General features: G+C 45.5%; 1 protein-coding gene across 1 annotated transcript in view; it reads right to left on the bottom strand.

Moving 5' to 3' along the window:
* Nucleotides 1-3662: 3662 nt before the first annotated feature.
* The window catches only part of LOC121834523 (ficolin-2-like), a 47790-nt gene continuing 28558 nt past the window's right edge, over nt 3663-22894 (bottom strand). The window contains exons 3-5 of the mRNA XM_042288222.1: nt 20894-21070; nt 9497-9597; nt 3663-3686 (exon numbers count right to left, since the gene is read on the bottom strand). Coding sequence (XP_042144156.1) covers nt 3663-3686; nt 9497-9597; nt 20894-21070 — 302 coding nt within the window. The remainder of the gene's footprint in view (nt 3687-9496; nt 9598-20893; nt 21071-22894) is intronic.

Raw genomic sequence — 22894 nt, 5'->3', positions numbered from 1 at the left:
TGAAACTTTGTGCATGTGTGGAATGACTTGCACTCTTTTTTGTCTTTTTTTGTGATACTTCCATTCTTTTGGTTCTTTTGTTTGATTTTTTGAAGCAGGTTTTCACAGACACTAGCAATCAGCCATGAAGGGAACCCTGCATTCCGTAACCGTTTAATCTGTATATCAAAGCTAGTCGACTTTTGGTGATTACAACTTTTTGAAAAAGCTGCCTGGAGGCAGGTTATAGCGAATTCCTTCTTAATAATCTTAGACTGAGCACTGTCAAATGACACTAGGCTTTTCTTTGACCGCGGTTTATACATCCAACAAAAATGGTCTCCAGAAAAGTTTATCGTAAGATCTAAGAATTGGATGCGCTTGTCATCTGGCATCTCCCAAGTGAACTTCAGACCTCCTGATGCCTCTGTGAAGGCTCTGACAACTTTCACAACTTCATCCAAATTAGTAGCAGTATTTAAAATTACAAGGAAATTGTCAACATACGTAAACGCCTTTACTATATCTAATTGCGCGAGACCTTCAAAGATCCGTTTGTCCAACGATGCTAAAAAAATGTCACATAAAACAGGGGCAACGGACGAACCAATACAAACACCAGATTTTTGTATAAAAAACTGCCCACTGACGTTAACAGAAGTAGAACCCAGATAAAATTCTAAAAGCTCTAAAAAATGCTCACTACTGATACCTGCAGAATTCTGAAACACTACCGCCCCCGATTCAGTGATCCTGTTCCTCACAGCGCCCTTCACGGTTGGCCGAATGCTGACTATGACGTCAACAAAGGATTTCTCATCGACGCAAACAAGAGGAATGTTAGAACTTTAGTTTCGGCGGTGTTGGCAGTGTTGCTTTGAGGACGCAATGATTTCAAGCTTCCACCATGCTAATTACAAGCACCATCGAACTTGTTGCTCGGAGGGTAATGACGTCGCGAGAGGGAAACAGGAGGGCGCCACCAAAACATCTCTCCGCCAATTGAGCAAAATTTCACGCATTAACTTTTAAGTAGTGAAAATAAACACATTGTTCCAATTCGAAAATTTCCGAGAATTATAGAAAACCACTAAATCAACTAATTTTTAGAAATATGTAAGACAAATACAGCATTTTACGGCGATAAGAAAAATCTCTAAATTTGGAATTGTTTGTTGGTTTTGATTTCCTGTCAGATTGCGATTAATGTGCAGCATGTGAGCGAGTGTTGTGGTTTGGTACATTACCGAGCCTACCTCGTGTATAGACCAACCCTATTTTGTGACGTCACGCCATTATGGTGGCGCTGCTGTCGGCACTGAGCATGCGCACACGCCTCATTCAAAAATGTAATTTAATTTCACATTCGTATATTATTTATTTTTGTTCTTGAACAATATTCTCTACGTTCGTGTGGGTTCTAGGGCAGGCTAATGTAGTTATGTTTTAATTATTTTATTGGATAAATAAAGAGTAATTATTGCCAGGTGCTTACACTTTTTTATCGGATGTTTGCGTAACTGGCTGATAATGTTACACCACTCGCTAAGTGTTATAATACAAGTGGACAAGGATTTTTTTTATATTTTTGTTTTACGTTTTTCATAATTTTTACAAATTTCTTATTTGTTAATACAGAGTAAAATGAAAATTAATGAAAGTTCTGGTCGAAATTTTATTTTAATATTATACTACCAGTGCAAAATTTTCACGTTAATATAGGAAGGAAAAATAAGATACACGTGACAATATTTACTCGGTCATTAAATAATTAAGCCATGATTATATTAGCTTGTATTCGAGTATGTAGTTTTAGATTTCTTCGTGTGAATTAAAAACAATTTGTACCAATTCATGATGGTCGCCATAAGACCGGAGTCTTTTTTCCCCCGAGAACCGTAAACCATAGAGTTATTACAATAAACGCTAGAGGCTCAGCTGGCGCTAGTGTCTACGGGACTTCCAGTTGCGAATTGAAGGAAACAGCAAACAGTCTACGTTTCCAGTCTTCTGCGTATTCCTATGAGAAAACGTACGGGATATTTTTCTCTTCGCCAGGGAATATTAGAATTCAGCGTAGTTTCTTTACTCGTTACGGGTACTATGTAGCTTCCTTCACATTATAGAAGCGTAATTTATTTAATTAATTGGTTTTTCTATTATTACTGTGCGATATTTAAGTCGGCAAAAATTTAGACTCAGGTCTACGTTGTACAGCATGATATGTCAAGCCAAACTATCAACTGAAGAAAAAAGAACAAATAAAAAGTGCATAGGGTTGATTCAAGCTGTAATCGCATTCAGATAACGGACACGCAGCATGTTACTTATGCACAGTTTGTTACTAATCCAGTACGTGTTCTCCGTCCCATAACTCCATGCTTTGTTCTTGTTGTGTGTTTAGATTGTTTGATTTTGCCTATATTAGCATCCTTCTGGCATTTCATCAAGCTGATTCACTTTATGGGCTTCATAACATTGATTTTATGCGTAAATACGTGCCCTATAGTAGCAGTCTGGAACGTAAACGCGTATTATACATGTTGGGGTATTTTAGCGCAGTGTTCACCATTATGAATTCTAAAGGAAAACGCTCTAACAGGCACATATTTTTGTACGTCCGATTGTAAAACGTTCCAATCTTTTTATTCTGTCACAGCACTAAGCAGACTTTGCTCTTATAATCGATCGCCAAGAGAAAACGCATTTGCGTTTTCCATGGGAATGCATTACCGGAAGGTAAGCTTAGACTGGTTGCTGTCTGCTTTAATATGCAATAGCACACTAGCGATACCTGAACCTATAGTGATCATTGTAATATCTCCATGTTGTAAACGAACGAAATAGCATACCAGATAAAATTGTCTCCTCGGCTGCAGCTTCCTCATTTTTTTTTTCGGTTCTGCAGAACTTTTTTTTTTTCGCTTACTGTCTATTTGTGGATTTGTTTGGTTGTGTGCTTGCCAATTTGTTGTTTTGTCGCAAATTTTATATTATGTCATTATTTTTATACCTGATGTCATTTGAACTGTTTTCGAATCGTACGCATATTTTCGATGTGTGTTTTATATTTTATTCGCCTTTTGGTATTGTCTTCGCCCTACAATAATGCCCGGGTAAGGGCGATGTAGATAACAGAATAAATCAATCAACCGCCGATCTTTGCAACCAATTAACCTAATTTAAGCAACGTCATGTTACGTCGGGAGGAAACGTTTCTGATTTCATGGAACAACTCGCAGCAGAAACGGACTCGCTGGAAAATATTATCACATGTCAGGAGGCGGACATTTTATAGTACGACGTGAAACAAAGCTACAATCGATGCTGTGAAAAAGTCCCGCATCGCCGACAATTAAAATGGCCAGACAAGGAACTGTGAACGAGACAAAAGAGGAAAAGGGCGGCGCTGCTGAAGGGCTGTGCCGGAGCTGCAGCATTGTTTCTAACGAGAAAACATTTTATGTATCATGCGCAACACCCTTCCTCCCACACACACACAGATTTCTGATTTTTGTAACCCTGAAAACAAATTATGAGCAGAAATGAGCTGTTCTACGCCCAGATGTAGCGCCAGGGGTATGAACTGGTTCGAGCGAGATGCCAGCGTTTCAGAACAAAAGTTACGTTGCTAACAAAACCCAGCGCAAAAAAAAAAAAAAAGCGACGAAGGACAGGTAAAATTAGGGGACGCCTGTCGTGTCCATCTGTTGGTTCGGACCGCTAGGGTTACATGCGAGCGGAGAATGAGTGTTCAGCCACGTGTTGTTTAACAACCACTCCTCGTAAGTGGTGCAGCGAGGACCAAGTTGTTCCTTTACAGCGCAGACACATACGGCTCTGGAAACCGCTTCCTAAATACAACGTTATTTGTGCAATTTGGAACTATGCTCGTTCGGTTTCGACTAAAGCGCAGACCGCATGGCGCGTTTTTGCTCGCGACCAACGAGGTAGAGGGGCTTAGAGTGATAAACCGGAAGTTCGGAAGTGGCACCCCCCCCCGGTTGCCGCCATATTTTACGCAAATGTGACCACTCGTCACGTGACCTCCCAAGAGCCGTGACGTCATAGGTAAGATGGCAGCGCCCAGAGCTGGCGGATGCGAGTTTGTTCGGTGCGCGGTAGCCGTGATGTGCAGCTGCTTTCCGACGACTTCGGGCTTCTTCGTGCTCGCTGACGCAGGTATAATGTGAAAATATGAAGGAATGAGACTTTATACCGTTTTTGCGCAAGATCGCTCTGGATCATATCGATATTAACGCCTGTGAGACAGCATCAGCTCTGCATCGCCGTACCGGTGCTCGGATTCCGGGATGTGTCCGAGGATCGATAGAACTTTGAGTGCTTTTAACATAAAATTTTCGCATTCTCTTAGCTTTGTTTGAACGTTGAAATATCTGAGAATCTACGCGAAATGTATACGTCGCGTTAGGGCCTAAGGGAAGTTGTTTCAGCCCTCCGTCACCGAACAACCATAGCAACTTTTAGCGAGGAAGCTCCTGCGATTTTAACCTTTTGTGCTAATCCACGATTCTACATTCGATCGCTTTTCTTCCTTTTTTCTTTTGTGTGTGAGTGCGACGTGCACCCTTATTTTCAGCTACGAGGTTGGCGTTTTATTGAGTATGGGGAAGAATAAATCGTTGCAGGCACCTGCTTCAAAGCAATTCGACTTGCTATAAGAACAACTGTTTTGGTGCATGCATAGATTAACTGCGCATTTTTTTCTGTTTTGTAGGATTTATTGCAGCTATACCCTTTTCCATCAAGAGTGCATTGTATTAGTCGGTCAATTATTTAATTGTTCTAATTTCCTGGATAAGATGATTCATATTTGTGTTCATCCCTTGCCTGGAGAGCAGTCTTGTTGAAAAATGTTGACTACCATTCCTTTCGGTCTCTTCAATAGACTCTTTTTAAAAGTGTGGGCTGTCTATACTTCGCATCACCGTAACTTGGAAAAGGCCAACCGCCACAGTCCCCTCGAGCCAATCAGAGAGACGGAGCGAAGGTGTGCGACAAATCTGTGCAGACGAGCACTCTGGTGATATGCTGTCATGTGCCTCTCTCCAATGTGTGTATTGACTCACCGAGACTGTAGCCTTTGCCGTCTGCCAAATTCTGATGAAACAAATTACAGCAGCTACTACTGTAATTACCCCAGGCTTTCAGAGTTTGGGCATTTGTTCGACAAGAATGTTATGTCCGCCATCCCTGTGAATTCGGCTCAGCACCTATTGGACTCGAATGCTGCATTAGCGTTCGACGTGAACTGGGGCCCATTCGTGTGCTTTACGCCGAAAAACATGGTGACGGTTGTGTTGCTTGATAAGGCTCTGCAAAGGGTCTAGTGTGTCATACATATAGGAAGTGTCATGCTATATAACAATGCATCAACACATACTATTAAACTATATGCTCAGAGGTGTGTTTGTTTTTCCAATTAACAAGTTACAGCAGTGTGCTTTAATGCTATTATCATGTGTGTAGTTTTAAGTATCCTCTCTGCAATGCCTACGAAGGCCCCTGGAAGGAATAAATTAATAAATAACATTTTCACATCACTGGAGTTGGTTTTCGGATGCACCACATGTTCAGGAAAGGTTGAACGAGTGCAGCCCCTTGCTAGAAGTCTGCGAGTCTGGTATGACCCCTTAATTAATATTGAAGGGTCAGAGAAGCGAGTGTCCTCGTAAGGTCCAAAGCGTGCAGTGGACACAATTCTCGGTGTGTAGACTCTCAAGGCATGAAGGCAAGCGGAAATATGTTTATCGGGTTAGTGTATCAAATATGTTTATTTCCACTTGATTACATAATTATTGATTCTTAGTAAATGGTTCCATAACGAGTTCTTTCTGCGACAGTCTCGTGTCAGGTGTTCAGTCGTAGTACCTGTGGACCTTGTTGTCGGATAACGCTCCTGGCACGTCGGTGTTCAGTTTGGTCGAGTGGCAACTTTGACCGACTGATGCTGTCTTGTAATCATACGTCATGTGCGGCCACTGACGTCTGATGCACTAAAGCTGCAGGGCTGGCTTCTAATCCGAAAATTTTCCTGGTAGTTTTCGGCATCAATGTAGCAAGCTCGGGCATGTATTGCTTACGTGGCTGTGCCTTTTGCTGTACCGTTGACTTGAAAGCTGGCAACAATTTTTGTTTGCTATCCAAGTCTGGTGGGGCTTGCAGTTCACTTTTGAGAGCAACCAACCATTCTATTCCTTCAAGTCACTCGGGGGCATTCTCCCTCAAAGTTGGAAATTGTGTACTTCGTGGAGTGGACACAGAAAATTGGTGTCAGCAAATTTTTAGGTATTGTCCTTGGACGACAACCGACACCAAATCCACTGTCACTGCATCGCCGTTCACCTGCTTTGTCGTGCTTACCTTTTGTTGAGGTGATGGACATGAGGAGCTTTGGGGTAATCAGGGATTCAGAATCTTCGTTTCAGCACCTTCGGCATCAGGGACAAAAGGTCGCCGAAGGTAATCCTTAATCTCCCGTGGTCGCTCCTCGAGACGTAATCGAGGGTCGTTTGGCACGAACCCTCGCCGACCAATTCATTGGTACGGGCTACTTTGGTAGACATGGTCGGCTTCACGCAGTGGTAGCAAAGTGGTTTTCGGTCGCACATTCGCATCACCTACGTTTTCCTCGGTGTACTTTGTTGAGCACAGACCTACACACGATGCCGGGAATGCTTCGGCGTTAGAGTGTCTCATTGAATTGGCATTGAATACAAAGGGGCAGCCGGTGGCGGTCGTCGTGCCATTGTGGCGTAAGTTGCCCTTGGTTTGTCAAGTGCCGCTTCGCTCGCAGAAGTCTCGGTTGAAATACCTGTCAAACTTGTTCCGAAACAATCTCGGCAATCGAAATAAAAGCCGGGCAACTGATGGCAGGAAGTAGCTTCCTGATCTCCTCCCAGACAACGTCGTGGATGCCTGGGAGGCTGGCGTCGAAGTAGTAGCTGGACAACTCGAGTGTCGAGACGCCGGGAAGTTGTTCATAGTGGCAGGCTCGGGCATGCAGTGCACATTCCATGTTGGAAGCCTCAGTGATATGAACACTTCGACTGTTGTTGGGGGGTTGCGGACAAGGCTGCCAAAGGTGTTGTCCCTCACGTGAGGGGCATGGGATTCTTAGGTTCTTGTCTTCTGCAGCATCAAGGTCGGCGTGGGCGTGGGCGTGGGCGCTCGATCAAGCGCAAAACATCCTCCACGAGTGCGGTGGCGCTCTCATTGGGGCAGTGCCCTGGACAGAATCAAGAATGCGGCTCTCTCTCGTTGATGTTGGCTGACGAATGCGCGCTTCAGCTCGATCTTGCAAACTTCCCATGACGTTAAGGAGGATCCATGGTTCTCAGACCAGCGCCGGCAGTTTCCTCCACGAGAAGTATAGGTTCTGCAGGAGCTGGTTGTCTGTCCACCCAATGTGGCGGGCGACACTGTCATATTGTTCAATCCAGTCCTTGACGTCTTCATACAGCTTGCGTGAAAAAGCGTCGGAGTGGGATTTGCGACGGGCATGCAAACAATGGTGGGAGGGGACACGGTTTGCTGCTACAGGCTTGTCATTGTTGGCTTAGTCAGCTTCGGATTTTCTGACAGGAGACCGAATTCCGGTGGTTTTTCCTGGTAGCAGCAACTGGCTCGGATTTCAGGTGCTTCGTGGTGTATTTCCGAGGTTACTCCTTGTGGTACTCGGTCGTCTTGCGGTTGTTCTGCCAGGCTCGGGTCAGGACTTTGCTTATGGCTTGACAGGGGCATAAGACGCAGGATAGTCCGCCAGCCGTGTCCCATTATCGGGTAACTCGGCTGAAGAGCCGCCGGGTTCACACAGAGTGAAGGGCTATGGGTAAAGTGCCCAGCACCTCCACCTGAACATACGATTAGAGCTGAGCATGACCTGCAGTGTCCCAAAATAGTGAATATTGATAGAAGAGAGTACTGGAACAAGGATCCGTGACAGTATAACAAAACTCGCAGAAGAGAATCTATCCTGAACACTGAAGAAGCTGCATTGCTTTAGTGGCATTTTGTCCGAATAAATCCTCTCCTTCGGGGTTTGGCGACTGCCGTGGACGTACTGAACTGAAATGGATGTGGGACCACTTTTCTGGCAATGAGCCATTGCAGACTGTTGCCACAAAGCGGCGTGAGCTGGGTACGTAACACGCTCGATGAAATGTCCGGACAGCTTGTAATTCGCGTAACGAGTGTGGATGAACGTTTGTGTTGACGAAACGTGCGACAGACCAGCGGCATCAATACCAACTGCAACACCTGTGCTCTGTGAAAGTGCACGTCTACGCCGGAACAATTTCGGAAGCAGCACAGCATCACCTAAAGCATGGCACAGGAACTACCAGCTTGAAGGCAGCTCTTCGGTGCGCCGCACACCTGTGCTCCGTGAACGTGCACTTCTACGCCGGAACAATTTGTAAGCAGCACAGCATCATTCAGCACGGCACGGGAACTACCAGCTTCAAGGCAGCCTTCCGGTGCGCCGCACAACCGAAGTGAGCCCTCGGTCATTTGACCGAAGCTGCACCGCGATTGCACACCGCCAAGCACGACTCATGCAATTTCCGTTGTTAAACTGTGTATCCAAATATATTGCCCACGCTTCACTTCAAACCTCGAAGATTCCGATGGTCAATGAGAGCACATAAACGTCGCCTTAAATTTTATCCTAGCGGTATCCGAATCAATCCGAGGTCCGAGCAACGTAGGTCAGATTGTCTCTTCCGTGGCAATATCCCGGTCGGTCACCAGCGAAATGCAGACGGTCACCAGCGAAATGCACACCGTTTCTCCGTATTTTCACGTTATACCTACGTCAAACACCACGCTGAACTCTGAACTCGCTTTCGACCGGCCTCATATGACGGCTTCCGCGTCTGAAATCAACTCGCCGAGACGAACGACAACCAAAAAAGCATCCGACAAGCTCCGGCCCAGCTGGGGCCAGCCGCTGCAAGGGCGCTGCCATCTTTCCTGTGACGTCACGTATTTTGTTTGGTCATGTGACGTGTGGTCAAATTTGCGTACAATGGCAGCCGCCTTATGGGGGTCACTTTCGAGTGCAGACCGGAACCCCGGTTTATCGCTCTAAGCCCCTCTACCTCGTTGCTCGCGACTCAGGCGCGTCAGTGTAAAACTGACGTCATTTCCTGCGCGCGGGCGCGCGTTTTCGCGGGAGCGTTGGTTTCCAGCCGACCCAGAACAAGACGCGCGTGCCGAGGCGTCGAAGCGGGTCTCGCCCAATGAGGGTCGGTCGAACTATCACGTGATCCTGCACAGTACGCTCTTTCGTATTCAGCCCATTTCGAAGTGTTCAAAAGCATTTTTATTTCCCATATAAAATTAAAAGGTGTGTCTTTTGACACACAAACCAGTTTTATTTACTTATTTGTTCCTTTAGTTCTCATTTTTAATATTTGCGTCAAGATTTACATCGCGTGTTGAGAATTCTGTTATCTGGCAACGCTGATAACGCGCGGCCGGCGGTGCTTGGTGCCGCGCCAGCTTCCGCGGAGCATCTGTCTCCGTCGGGTGGCTGCGTCATGCTCTTCTTGACGGTGAACTTCTGTCCGTTGTGGTAGGACAACGCGTCGTAATCTGTGCATGCCAAAACACCAGTGTCAGCCAAGCGAGGGTGTTGACGGCTCTTGCATTATGATATTCTAACAAGCAGCAAATATAAAATATTATGTTCTGTGATATAATATGTTCTGTTATAGGCAAACATCTAGAATCATTTTACTGCGTCAGTGAACACAAAATGATTTTCGTTACTTCCAAACTGATTTGCATACAAATTGTTTAGACGCATTGATTGACACAACTGAACTAGTAACTTAAATTACAAATCACAGTACTTTTTTTCTGAAGTTAATGCATTTTAAAATCTGGTCCGAAAGGCTCCATGGTAACATTGACAACACTGAAAACGCGACGCCAAAAACGTGACGCTAAGTGGAGCAAGCTACCGCCCGCTACAAAGGTACGGCCATTATCATTCTTCAATCCATTTATTGATTCCTATATAGGATTACTATATGGGGACAGCACAGTTTGTACTTGTTTGGTGGCGTGCAATAAATTCTAAGCTAGCTCACGCCAAAAAAGAAAAAAAAAAACGCTTAAAGTACAGTGTCGTTTTAAACTGTCTGCTCGACTTCCAAGTTATACAGCGTGTGACATCACACTGCTGGAGAACGCGGGAAAATTTGAATGTTGATTTTGGCAGAACCTTCATTTGCTGCTTTCTCAATTGCTAATCTGAATGGAGAGATAATAAATAGCAAGTTGGGAAGACTAAAGCCTGGGTTTTCCGAAAATGCATTTAGTCTGACTAGTTCGACAACCCACTTAAAGTGTCAATAATTAATGTCCGGAATCGTGCTGGGGCTTCAGCTGTACCAGTCACTACGGATGTATGCAGTTGAACTGAATGGTAAACAAAACCTGGTAAGAAACAGCAGTCAAAAGTCAACATGATAGCAAAGGGCCAAACCGCGGCTCTCGAGCCGCGTGCGGCTGTTCACGGGTCCAAGTGCGGCTCACGGCTCCTTGGTAAGTCTGCCCCCTTTCTCCTCCCGTGTCACCAAGACAAAACAATATTCTACAATAAAAAAAAATAAAAAAGCTCATAGTCTTGGCAGTCTTGTACTAGACAACGTACATAAAACCATATTGCTTTTCGGCATAAAGATGCCCCATACATGGGTAAATTACTCTCAAAATGTAATTTAATTACATTTACAATTACTTTGTTTTAAAAGTAGTTTAATTACAATTACAATTACTAGTAAGTGAAAGTAATTCATTACGACTACAAATTACTTTTAAAATGTAATACAATTACTTATCTATGAGAGCGATTCGACTTGGGCCATATGACTTTAAGCGAGTAGTTAAGAATGCAACGCATTTGTTCTTTGCTTGCCCCACTTAGGAGGAGGCTTAGGCATCGCTGTGTAAATGTCATGTATTGTACGTTACTCGTGTGAATTATGTTAAATTATTAATACTACTGGACAGTCTGGGGCAATGAAGTCTTACATTCTTTTATTTTCAAGAAATCCCAGGTAGCACGCCAGAGGAATGCCCAACTTGGGCAAAGGTCTGGCAAACATAAGGGCCCAACTTTGGCGCAGTTAGGTTTTTGCACCATGGCACTCATCAGTGCCAAAGTACGGTGCCTAACTATAGCCTTAGTTGGGCGATACTAGGGCATGCCAAAGTTTGGCTCTTCTCTGGTACGCCAGAGGAGTGCCAAAGTTGGTGCCATACTTGAGCCATAACTGCCATAGTAAATCCTAATCTGGGAATGCGGGGTATGCCAAGGTTTGGCGTTTCTCTGGTCCGCCAGAGGAGCGCCAAAGTTGGTGCCATACTTCAGCCAGAACTGCCAGAGCAACGCCTAATTTCGGTATTTGGGACGTGCCAAGGTTTGGCGTTTCTCTGGTCCGCCAGAGGAGCGCCAAAGTTGGTGCCAGACTTGAGCCATAGCTGCCAGAGTAACGCCTAATTTCGGTATTTGGGACGTGCCAAAGTTTGGCTTTTCTCGGGTCCGCCAGAGGAGCGCCAAAGTTGGTGCCATACTTCAGCCATAGCTGCCAGAGTAACGCCTAATTTCGGTATTTGGGACGTGCCAAGGTTTGGCGTTTCTCTGGTCCGCCAGAGGAGCGCCAAAGTTGGTGCCATACTTGAGCCATAGCTGCCAGAGTAACGCCTAATTTCGGTATTTGGGACGTGCCAAAGTTTGGCTTTTCTCGGGTCCGCCAGAGGAGCGCCAAAGTTGGTGCCATACTTCAGCCATAGCTGCCAGAGTAACGCCTAATTTCGGTATTTGGGACGTGCCAAAGTTTGGCTTTTCTCGGGTCCGCCAGAGGAGCGCCAAAGTTGGTGCCATACTTCAGCCATAGCTGCCAGAGTAACGCCTAATTTCGGTATTTGGGACGTGCCAAAGTTTGGCTTTTCTCGGGTCCGCCAGAGGAGCGCCAAAGTTGGTGCCATTCTTCAGCCATAGCTGCCAGAGTAACGCCTAATTTCGGTATTTGGGACGTGCCAAGGTTTGGCGTTTCTCTGGTCCGCCAGAGGAGCGCCAAAGTTGGTGCCAGACTTGAGCCATAGCTGCCAGAGTAACGCCTAATTTCGGTATTTGGGACGTGCCAAAGTTTGGCTTTTCTCGGGTCCGCCAGAGGAGCGCCAAAGTTGGTGCCATACTTCAGCCATAGCTGCCAGAGTAACGCCTAATTTCGGTATTTGGGACGTGCCAAAGTTTGGCTTTTCTCGGGTCCGCCAGAGGAGCGCCAAAGTTGGTGCCATACTTCAGCCATAGCTGCCAGAGTAACGCCTAATTTCGGTATTTGGGACGTGCCAAGGTTTGGCGTTTCTCTGGTCCGCCAGAGGAGCGCCAAAGTTGGTGCCAGACTTGAGCCATAGCTGCCAGAGTAACGCCTAATTTCGGTATTTGGGACGTGCCAAAGTTTGGCTTTTCTCGGGTCCGCCAGAGGAGCGCCAAAGTTGGTGCCATACTTCAGCCATAGCTGCCAGAGTAACGCCTAATTTCGGTATTTGGGACGTGCCAAAGTTTGGCTTTTCTCGGGTCCGCCAGAGGAGCGCCAAAGTTGGTGCCAGACTTGAGCCATAGCTGCCAGACTAACGCCTAATTTCGGTATTTGGGACGTGCCAAAGTTTGGCTTTTCTCGGGTCCGCCAGAGGAGCGCCAAAGTTGGTGCCATACTTCAGCCATAGCTGCCAGAGTAACGCCTAATTTCGGTATTTGGGACGTGCCAAGGTTTGGCGTTTCTCTGGTCCGCCAGAGGAGCGCCAAAGTTGGTGCCAGACTTGAGCCATAGCTGCCAGAGTAACGCCTAATTTCGGTATTTGGGACGTGCCAAAGTTTGGCTTTTCTCGGGTCCGCCAGAGGAGCGCCAAAGTTGGTGCCATACTTCAGCCATAGCTGCCAGAGTAACGCCTAATTTCGGTATTTGGGACGTGCCAAAGTTTGGCTTTTCTCGGGTCCGCCAGAGGAGCGCCAAAGTTGGTGCCATACTTCAGCCATAGCTGCCAGAGTAACGCCTAATTTCGGTATTTGGGACGTGCCAAAGTTTGGCTTTTCTCGTGTCCGCCAGAGGAGCGCCAAAGTTGGTGCCATACTTCAGCCATAGCTGCCAGAGCAACGCCTAATTTCGGTATTTGGGACGTGCCAAGGTTTGGCGTTTCTCTGGTCCGCCAGAGGAGCGCCAAAGTAAGTGCCAGACTTGAGCCATAACTGCCGCAGTAAATCTTAATTTGTCGATTCGGGGCATGCCGAAGTTTGGCTTTTCTCTGGCCACCCACTGAAGTGCCAAATAAGTGCCAAAAGTGGCAAAGAAAGCCGAGAGGCCAGCCCAAGTTTCGAATATCTCTGGTGTGTCACAGAAGTGCTCTTTCACGCGTCCCAGAAGAGAAATAAATTAAACAAGCGTTGGAAACACGATGGTAAGATGTCATCACCTCCGTTCCCAAGCAGCACGGCAATACTTTGCAGTATCGTGCCAGTGCCGGCCGAAAGTCGGTTCCAATATTGCTCAACTGTCCAGTTTTGTACCACCGTTTGATACCCGACGGGTATTGCCGTACAGCTGTTTCGCCCCGGCCTAGCGTTCGCGCAATATTGTGCGAAAACTCTACGATGCGTCTGCTTCGTATTGGCCGAACGTCGTGCAAGTATGTGTACGTTGCATGTCATTTGTTGCATATCCAATCACTTATACGGACAAACAATTTTTTTTCGATCGCGCCCAGAAGTTTATTAAACAACTATCTTTGCACGCAATGTATTTTCAACATATTTACAAAGGTCACACTTCTCTGTAGAACGAAAAGCAAATTATAAAATACAATTAGCACTGTCCTCATGCCAAGCAAAACTCATCACACAAAAACCGCGGAGATTGAGAGGAAAGCAGGACGACTATCAGAATCATGCTTGAGTGCACTTACTAATAAAAGAGCGATATCATGTAATCCTTGATAGATGCATAATCCAACTCAGGCACCCCACAAACATATTCGAGGATTCGAGGACTGACGTCTCGTCGTCGGCGAAGAGCAGTTTTTGTCGAAGCGTGTCCAACAAACACATCACAAGTATTCCACGAACTCCGGTGCAAAAAATGGCTGTTACCGAAAAATTGGCATGGACGTATTCCGACCGTTTACGAAGAAAAAAACACAGCCGCGTCTGCAGCGCACGAAAGCAACAGAACACTGAAGAGCGCAGTTCGAAAACCGGACCTACGTGGCCCGCTTATTTCTATAACTAGGCAAACGGCGAAAACGACAGCCCCAGAGATCCCATCAGCGTGACAGAGAAAGTCACGTGAAAAATTTTCGTCGAAACGTTTTTGTCCTACGCGTCCTACATAGAGAGGTCACGCTGGGTCACGCGTTTCGCTTCACCCTTTTGATTTGCTTAAAGCGGCTGTCGCGCTCGCTGACAGCCACACGAAGACACAAAAGCAGGTGGGGAGGATTTGCAAAAGGCGAGGTCGAAGGGGAATCAACAACGCATAAAAGGAAAGGCCGCTTCTCCGGTGACCTTGTCGCCTTGCCTAGTCTGTCAGCGTTCGGCTTCCATTGAGGGCCTCAGAAAGATAATCTCCTTTCTTGAGAGCGAAATGGACGGGGTGGTTATGTTTTTCGGGCTTGTCGCCATCCGATAAGCCTCAATTATTTCTGTCCCCACTCGCTCGCAGTGGCCTCCCATGGCTGTCGTACCGGTGAAATTAGGAGCGCAAATATACTCCAGAAGCCGGGCGAAGACATGATAAATGTAATAACAAAAACGGCTTGACATCACAAAAATAACAATTTTATTAAACGTTTCGCCTCCCATGCGGGAGGCATCTTCAGTAGAGCGCAGAGCGAGTGAGAGTCGCACAAAAAAATTCGGCTATTTAGGCATAAAGTTTGTGTACACGTCCGGCAGGGGGCCACGGTTCTTGTTTACCAGCGATGAATCACTTCCGCGTTTGTCGTTCTGGATGAACCAAGATTCCAGCAGCTTCCTCAGTCCCCACCTTTTATCCCTCGCCTTGTCAAAGTCAAATTGGTGTCCTGACGTCCATGCATGGTCGACGAGTTCGGACTTGAAGCGGGTGGCGTTCGTGGAATTGGCGACATCCCGTGCGTGTTCTTTTAGTCTTGTTTTTCTTTTTCGTTCCGTCTCTCCAATGTAGGTAGCGTCACATTCCTTGCACTGCACCTGGTAGATCACGACCCTTTCTGCCTCTGGTGGGGTCGGGTCTTTTGGCTTGGAGATAACATTGGCAATTGTTCTGTAGGGTTTGTATACAGTTCGTACCCCCAACGGCCTAAGGGCGCGTCCCAATGCCTCCGAAATCCCCTTAACGTACGGGATGCACACGACGTCACGTGTTCGTTCGGCTCGATCCGGGCGCCGACGGGACATTTGTTTCTTAACGCGATTGATAAACCGGTCGGGGTAGTTACGTTTCTTCAAAGCCTCCCGCCCATGGCTAAGTTCTTGATCGCTAAGTGTTGAGTTAGACGGGTGATGAGAGTGGTAGTCAAGAAAGTTTTGTCTGTCACATGGTTTACCATATACGGATGTCTCCATCTTAAAGAAAGATTCACTAGTTCTATGGACACGTACATATAAAAACGGCAAGGTACTATCGGTTTCATGTTCGCAGGTGAACTGAATTGAGGGGTTTGAGGGGGATGCCATAGGGCATCCGCTGACCTGATGATATATGTCCTCATTAAAACTAAAATTACACTGGTTGACACAAAAACGCAAAAAAGGAGTATAACGTCATCAACAAGGAGGGTTGTGCGAGTGGACAACGACTGGTCTCCCAGCAACCGGTCACGGGCGACATCAACCGCCAGGGCGTTGGGGACATTCGTAAATAATGAAATCACATCAAAGGATACCATAGCCTCGTGCGGTAGCATGGTCTGAGCGCGTATAAGTTAAACAAAGTCACGGGAATTCCGGACGCTAAACTTATTGTTTCCCGTAAGAGGGCTCAGAATCATTACCAGATATTTGGAAAGGCTGTAAGTGGATGAATCAATAATATATACAATCGGGCGTAGGGGGCAACCCGGTTTGTGAATTTTGGGGAGTTCATACATCTTGGGTGTCGCGGCGTCAAAGGAGAAGAGATGACGGTATAGGTCATCACTGATGCGTCCTTTCTTTTTCAGCTCTCGAAGGTGGTCAGCTAACTCTCTTTCGGACTTAGCGGCGGGATCTCTTGATAGCCTCACGAAATAGCGACTGTCATTTATAACTTCATACATCTTCTTCAGGTAGTCATCCCTATCAAGCACAACGGTTCCTTTTCCTTTGTCGGCCTTTAAAATCGTGATCGAGCTGTCTGACTTCAACTGATTAAGAGCAATGCGTTCTTGTTGATCTAAATTTGACCCGGCCGGTTTCACATTGTTCGAAACACTGACAACGCGGCTTCTCGCGAAATTTACCCCTGTGACATCGTGCACATGTCTGAGTTTCTCTTCAATTTCAATTATGAAGTCACGTTTTGGAACGTACCGTGGAGCAAGGGCATAGTCCAGTCCTTTAGATAGCAGAAATTGCAAGCCAGGGTTGGTAATAGTAACATAGGGTACGTACGGCAGAATTCTCTGCCATAAAAAAAAATGATTTGGCTAACGCAAATTTAACGCGAAATAGGTGCAAAGAGTTTTGCGATAAAAAGCGTAAACCGAAAAAAAGGAAAAAAAAAAGAAAGACTGAAGGAAAGGAGAAATAAGAAAAAAATCTGGTGACGTGGCCAAAAAAAAAAAATTCTGTTCATGTGATTTTTTTTGTTACGTGACCAAACAAAAAGAAAATAAAAAAAATAAACTAAATAAAAAAAGGAAAACAAGAAAAAAAACAAGCCCGGTTTCAAAGCTAAGCCCGCTTGATCGTGAAACTAGCGCGCTGTCCGTCGCGCCAACATAACTTTTTTTGTCTTTCTTTATTGCAAGTTGCGCCAACATAACTCTGCCTGTAATGCTCACGCATTCTCCCATCATAGGAGAAAGCTTAGTTGCCTTCGTAGTTTTTCATGCATGTGTTATTTTTATTTGTGGCAAGAGTTCACGTCCAGAATGCTTTTAGAGTTTTCGAGCAAAACGAGTTTTCTTCATCTGAGTCACCTTCTAGAACCAGTAGACCGCACTGGGTCGTCGGGCTAATCAAGCAGCTTTTTTCAAATTCTCTAACGTGCCCGTCCTCGGATCCGAGGTCGCCGTTTGACAAGCTTAACTTTCTTCCACCTTTTAGCCGCAACCCCCACGGCAGCTTTCTTCCGTCCCCACTCCCTCTCGAGAGGATGGCTCGCCCCGAGGCTAATCCCATTCTCTAGACGCTCTTTCCACCCAACGATGGCCCTTTCCCTCCCCGTCCCCTAGCTTCGGGAGAGAAGGTTCTTCTCTGTAGAACGTCCCGTTTGTACAGCGGCCTTTAAAGCTCAGATTGTCCTGTCTGATCGTCCCTTTTGTGTCTCCACTTTTAATGTTTAAAAAGTATCAACACGCTAAAATAGTACAATTTCCAGGATTTTATTTTCATTCCCCAAGTGTGATGCGGGAGCCGCGCCACGGAGCCCCGGTCGTTTCCGCTCTTTGTTGTCGCTAGGATTTGACAGTGCTCAATCACAATGCAAGACAGACACGCACTGAGCCACGCTCGCTTTTGCAATGCGCCGCCTAATAATGATATCTCTTGTGGAAACGTGCGCACATCCGTCTTGTCCAGTGTTAGCTCAATTGACAGCACTTTCTGTAAAGGCGGATTCACACCGGGGATGTAAGCAGTCGCGCGATCCAACTAAATCGCATCGCAAAAAAAAAAAAAAAAATAAAAGTAATTAGTTGGTCAATTTGGCGTGCGCGATGAGCGAGTCCAACGCCTTCGTTGGCGAGTCGCTTCTCAAAAACTCTCGCTCCGAACGCCGTTGGTTGGCTGGGCCTCTCCGCGACTAGAGTGCATCGTAAAAAGTCGGGTGAGCAAGCGACTGCTCGAAACCCGTCACTTTTTGCCCGCGATGGTCGCTTTTGCGATGAAAGTTATGGCGCGACTAGATCGGATCGCCGGTGTGAACGCGCCATAATGTCGAACCAGTCTCATGGCGCGCTCCGATATTGGCTTGTGTACCTACGCGCGAGTGCAACCTCTGGCACAATTTATTTGCGTTTGCAAAGCCTGCTCCAGCCGCGTCAAAACATTCAGCCAACCTTTGGACTGCAGAAATCAAGAGACACCCGAAATAACATAAAGTTGCCAGCCGAATAAAACTTGATTTCTATTTAATTAAGATGAAGACCACCCGCATACATCAAATAATTCGTCAGCCGAACTCCAAGGCAGTAAGCCTAGTTCTGGCACTTTTTTGGCAACTTTGGCCCGCAGCTGCCAGATCACAGGCAAACTATCGGGAAGCGAAGCCTAACTTGGGCGCTCGTTTGGCTACTTGGGCCCAAAGATGCCGGATCTCAACCGAACTACAAGGTAGTAAGCGTAACTCTGGCACATCTGTGGCGATTTTGGCCCGAGTGTGCCGGGTGACGGCCAAACTGTGAAAAAGTGAAGCCTAACTTTGGCATAAGTTTGGCGATTTTGGCCCGAAAATGCCAAAGCTCTTCCGAACTACAAGGTAGTAAGCCTAACTCTGGCACATCTCTGGCGATTTTGGCCCGAATGTGCCAGGTGACAGCCGAACTGTCAAAAAGTGAAGCCTAACTTTGGCATTAGTTCGGCGATTTTGGCCCAAAAATGCCAAAACTCTGCCGAACTACAAGGTAGTAAGCCTAACTCTGGCACATCTGTGGCGATTTTGGCCCAAATGTGCCAGGTGATAGCCGAACTATCAAAAAGTGAAGCCTAACTTTGGCATTAGTTTGGCGATTTTGGCCCAAAAATGCCAAAGATCTGCCGAACTACAAGGTAGTAAGCCTAACTCTGGCACATCCATGGCGATTTTGGCCAGAATGTGCCAGGTGATAGCCGAACTATCAAAAAGTGAAGCCTAACTTTGGCATTAGTTTGGCGATTTTGGCCCAAAAATGCCAAAGATCTGCCGAACTACCGGGCAGTAAGCCTAAATCTGGCATTTTTTAGGCGATTTAGGCCCGAAGATGCCAGACGACAGCCGAACTACCCGGCAGCGAAGCCTAAGTTTGGCACTTGTTTGGCGAATTAGGGCCAAGATACCCAGACTGTTGCCAAGGGAGGTCAGGTTTGGCACTACTTTGGCTTCTTCGGGCTTTTTAGTGCCCTAAACTGCCAGACGCAAGCCAAGTTTTGGCCCAGAACTCGGTGCTGCCTGGGATATAATATTAAATTAGCTCATATGCTCGAAGGAGCCAGATCGGTAAAGTAAAATCAGGTTGACACAATTTCGCTAGCCAGGCAAATAAATATACGACAATTAGTCTTCTCAGAATATTTTAATAGTGTTATTATAATCCACACGTGCTAATAGGAACGCATTTACACACAGACGTTTTATGTTATTGTCCTGTCATGTACCTAAATATGCTATGTGCCTTATATATATGTGTGTATATGCGCGTCTGTATGATGCGTATGTATGTACGTGTGTGTATGTATGCGTGTATATACATGTATGTATATACATATGTATATGTGTATGTGTATATATATATATATGTATATGATTTTTTTGTTATCTTTAACAGCGTGTTTATCTTATGCTGTTCTTCTGGTTCTTTTTTATTTATTTATTTATTTGCTTAATGTTAAAAGCTGAAAACTTAATGTTATTACTTCATGTGTAGTATGTCGCCGTGTGCCAATTGTAAGGCTGCAGAGGCCTTGTCAAGTCAAACTTTTGACTTTTTGCCCCTGCAGCCTACATCAGTTTCTGATGTGAAATAAAGGATTGATTGATTGATTGATTCATTGATTTATTTACATTGAGTTGGAACTATGATGGTTCAGAATTATGTAAGAACCGAATCGGGGCTCCTGAATCAATGGTGACAATATTCCCAGGTGAGAAGTCAGTCTCCAAAACGCTGAATCCAATATGATACGAAGTAAAGCCAACAGAAAATAAACTTGGAACTGCGAGTGTGTCACCGAGAGCTAGGCCGCTGGTGCGGGCACTGAGGCTTTCAGAGGCATTCCGCCAGAGCCGCAGTCTTGCAAAAGTAATTTGTAATTGTGCCCGAAATTTTGCACTTACTGAAGCTAGAAAGTAATTAAATTACAATTACAATTCCTTATAGCCCAAAGTAATTAAACGCAATTACAAATTTAAAAGAAAGTAATTAAATTACATTAATTCAATTAGTGTACTTGAATTACTACTTCCTTTTGTCCTGCGGCTCTCAGAACGTTTATAGTTTTGTTTGCATCTCTAACCCCATGTCACTCTGGCCACCCCTGTTATAGCACATCATTTTTACCATCTCATAAAAGGTGGATCATGCCGGCGTGTTTCGCGGAACATGAGCCGAATTGTTCGTGCGAAACTACACGTCACACAGAAGATTTTAATTTCGTTCTAGTTTCTTAAAAGGGTACATTCAGAACAATCATTAGCGTCTGCGATAACGAAGTTCTGAATTAGGTTTGGGAATTTGAATTTCTAAATTAACAAATTTAAACGATGTTTCAGCTAGAAAATAGCTAACAACCGTCTAGAATCACAAAATCAGCGCACGTAGAAAGACAGAAAGCACCCCAAGCATTTACAGCCTTTCAAAAACAGTTTGGGCTTGTTTTCAATTTTCGGTTTTCTATCGGCAGAGCCGCAGAGGTCCTGCTCCCTGCTGACAAAGCGCTCAATAACACGCGCCATTCCACATTCTTCGCATTTGTTGCGAAAGGCACTGCGGCAGAACCGATACCTACCTTGATGAGGACCCTCGTAGTCGGCAACGGTCAGCTTGTAACCCTCCTGTTTGGAGCCGACGACGAATTTGTGATAGAGCAATACTGTCGGTTCCCTTTGTCCTATTTTTGTCAGTTCGATTCTGAGAGCTTGTTGGTTGTTCGGAAAACTCGTAAGTGCATGAAGATTATCAAGTCCTTTGACGGAAGGAAAAAAATGCGCTTAGAAATAAACACGAACACCCTCTCCAAATGGTAAGACTGACTCATAAACCCTCCATGACGTGAGGCCTCACTCCTAACATGAGCTGCAGGAATGTGCATGGCGCTGACTAAAACCATAGATCAAACCAAGCTAACGATAGTAAATTGAAACAAGAAACACCTACAAGAGTAGCGACTCACATTTTTCGTTTCACGATGCTATATAATCATATGCTTCAATAGCAGAAAAATATGCATTGAATTATATAAAGATAATTGTTGGTATTCATTAGCAAGCTAAAATGCTGGCAGAATAAACTTATTTGTGAGAGCTTGTTTTGAATGGTGAGTATCAATGTTAGTTGCAAAGCAAATAAACACAGATAGGCTACGTCACCCGAGGGTATCTTTATTGACTGGTTTTGTTTTACATGTGAACCAAAATTAATATTAATACTACTGGTGATTTCTGTTTAACGCAATATTCTTGTTTCTTTTTGTTGGTTTGGGGGAGATTCTCAAAGGAGAGTTAACGTGGCTGACAGATGTGATGTGGGCCACGGGGCATTTAGCCCACTAAAGTCCGCGGGAAAGTTTACCCCGTGACGTGACGCGAAGGTGTCACGTTACACCCACGACTCCAACTGTCTATATGTGGCGCCACTCGTTTATCAAAATGGCGGTAATAGTGAGGATCGGAGATACGTGATGGTATACCATTTTCTAGGCCTGTCTCGTTGGTGTGCTGACATTACTGAGCGACACGAATTATTCCCGCTTTGGCGAGGAAGCTGGAGTAGTGCGCAGGCAGGTCGCATTTTTCTCCCGAAAGCAACAAATATGCGTAGCGTAATATTGACTCCATGGTACAGTTTTTTTTTCTTAGGGGCGAAGCTCCTTAGGGTCTAGCCTTGTCCGGCGTCCGTGCTCACATCAATTGCACTGCCTCCGAAATCGGCCCATATAAAAAAAAAAAAAAATAAATAAAAGTACGTTTGTTTAGGGGCTCGAATTGGGAACCGCTTGCTTACGAGGCAGACGTCTTAACCACTACGCTACACTTTTTTTTTCTTTATTGCACACTACGCTACACTTCAACGTTGCATGTAGTCGCTCAACGTCTATACAGGAGATGGCGCTGCGGTCAAATGCTCAACTGCGTATATAACCACGATCCATACAACACATTCTCTTTCTGACATGGACCGTTGACTTAAGCGGTGGAGATGCGTTCCCCCCGCTTCTAGCGGATCCAAGCTGATCCGCTAGAAGAACCACTGGCTCTGCATTTCACCCACCATTAAGCAGTAATAATGAAGTTGAAACGCAATCCGGAACTCCGCACCACCTATGAACAATAAAATCAGTATCATCAGCACCACCACAGCTTCGCCGCAATGAACATCATTCACCACGTGGAGATGCGGCCACATTTTTTTTAAACATAAAGTCACGAGCAAAACAGAAACCAAATGTATAAAGCAGGCGAGCTCCTTAACGTTCCACAGGATTCTAAACCGGCGAGGAACGGACGACAAAGGGACAAAACACACACATTTTCCACCTCATCACTTTGCTTCACTCATAAAGATTGAGACGTGTGTGTTTGCGCCCTTGTCGTCCGTTAGTTTCTGGTTTAGTATGGTGTGTACCAAAAATACTGTTTTGAAGTCAACGCCTCGGTATAGACGTTAATGTCGGTTTCACACCTACCGACAAATGTGTCTCAGAACGTAGTTAGTGAGTTAAATAATATTTTGAGGCACTTAAAGATGTGATCTTAAAAGTCATTCCACTTTAGATGTGTTAAACGGGTAG

The sequence above is a fragment of the Ixodes scapularis genome, unplaced genomic scaffold (assembly GCF_016920785.2).
Source record: "Ixodes scapularis isolate PalLabHiFi unplaced genomic scaffold, ASM1692078v2 ptg001274l_1___fragment_1__unscaffolded, whole genome shotgun sequence".
NCBI lineage: Eukaryota > Metazoa > Arthropoda > Arachnida > Ixodida > Ixodidae > Ixodes > Ixodes scapularis.
The sequence above is the reverse complement of the archived record's forward strand: the minus strand, read 5'-3'. Positions and strand labels throughout refer to the sequence as shown.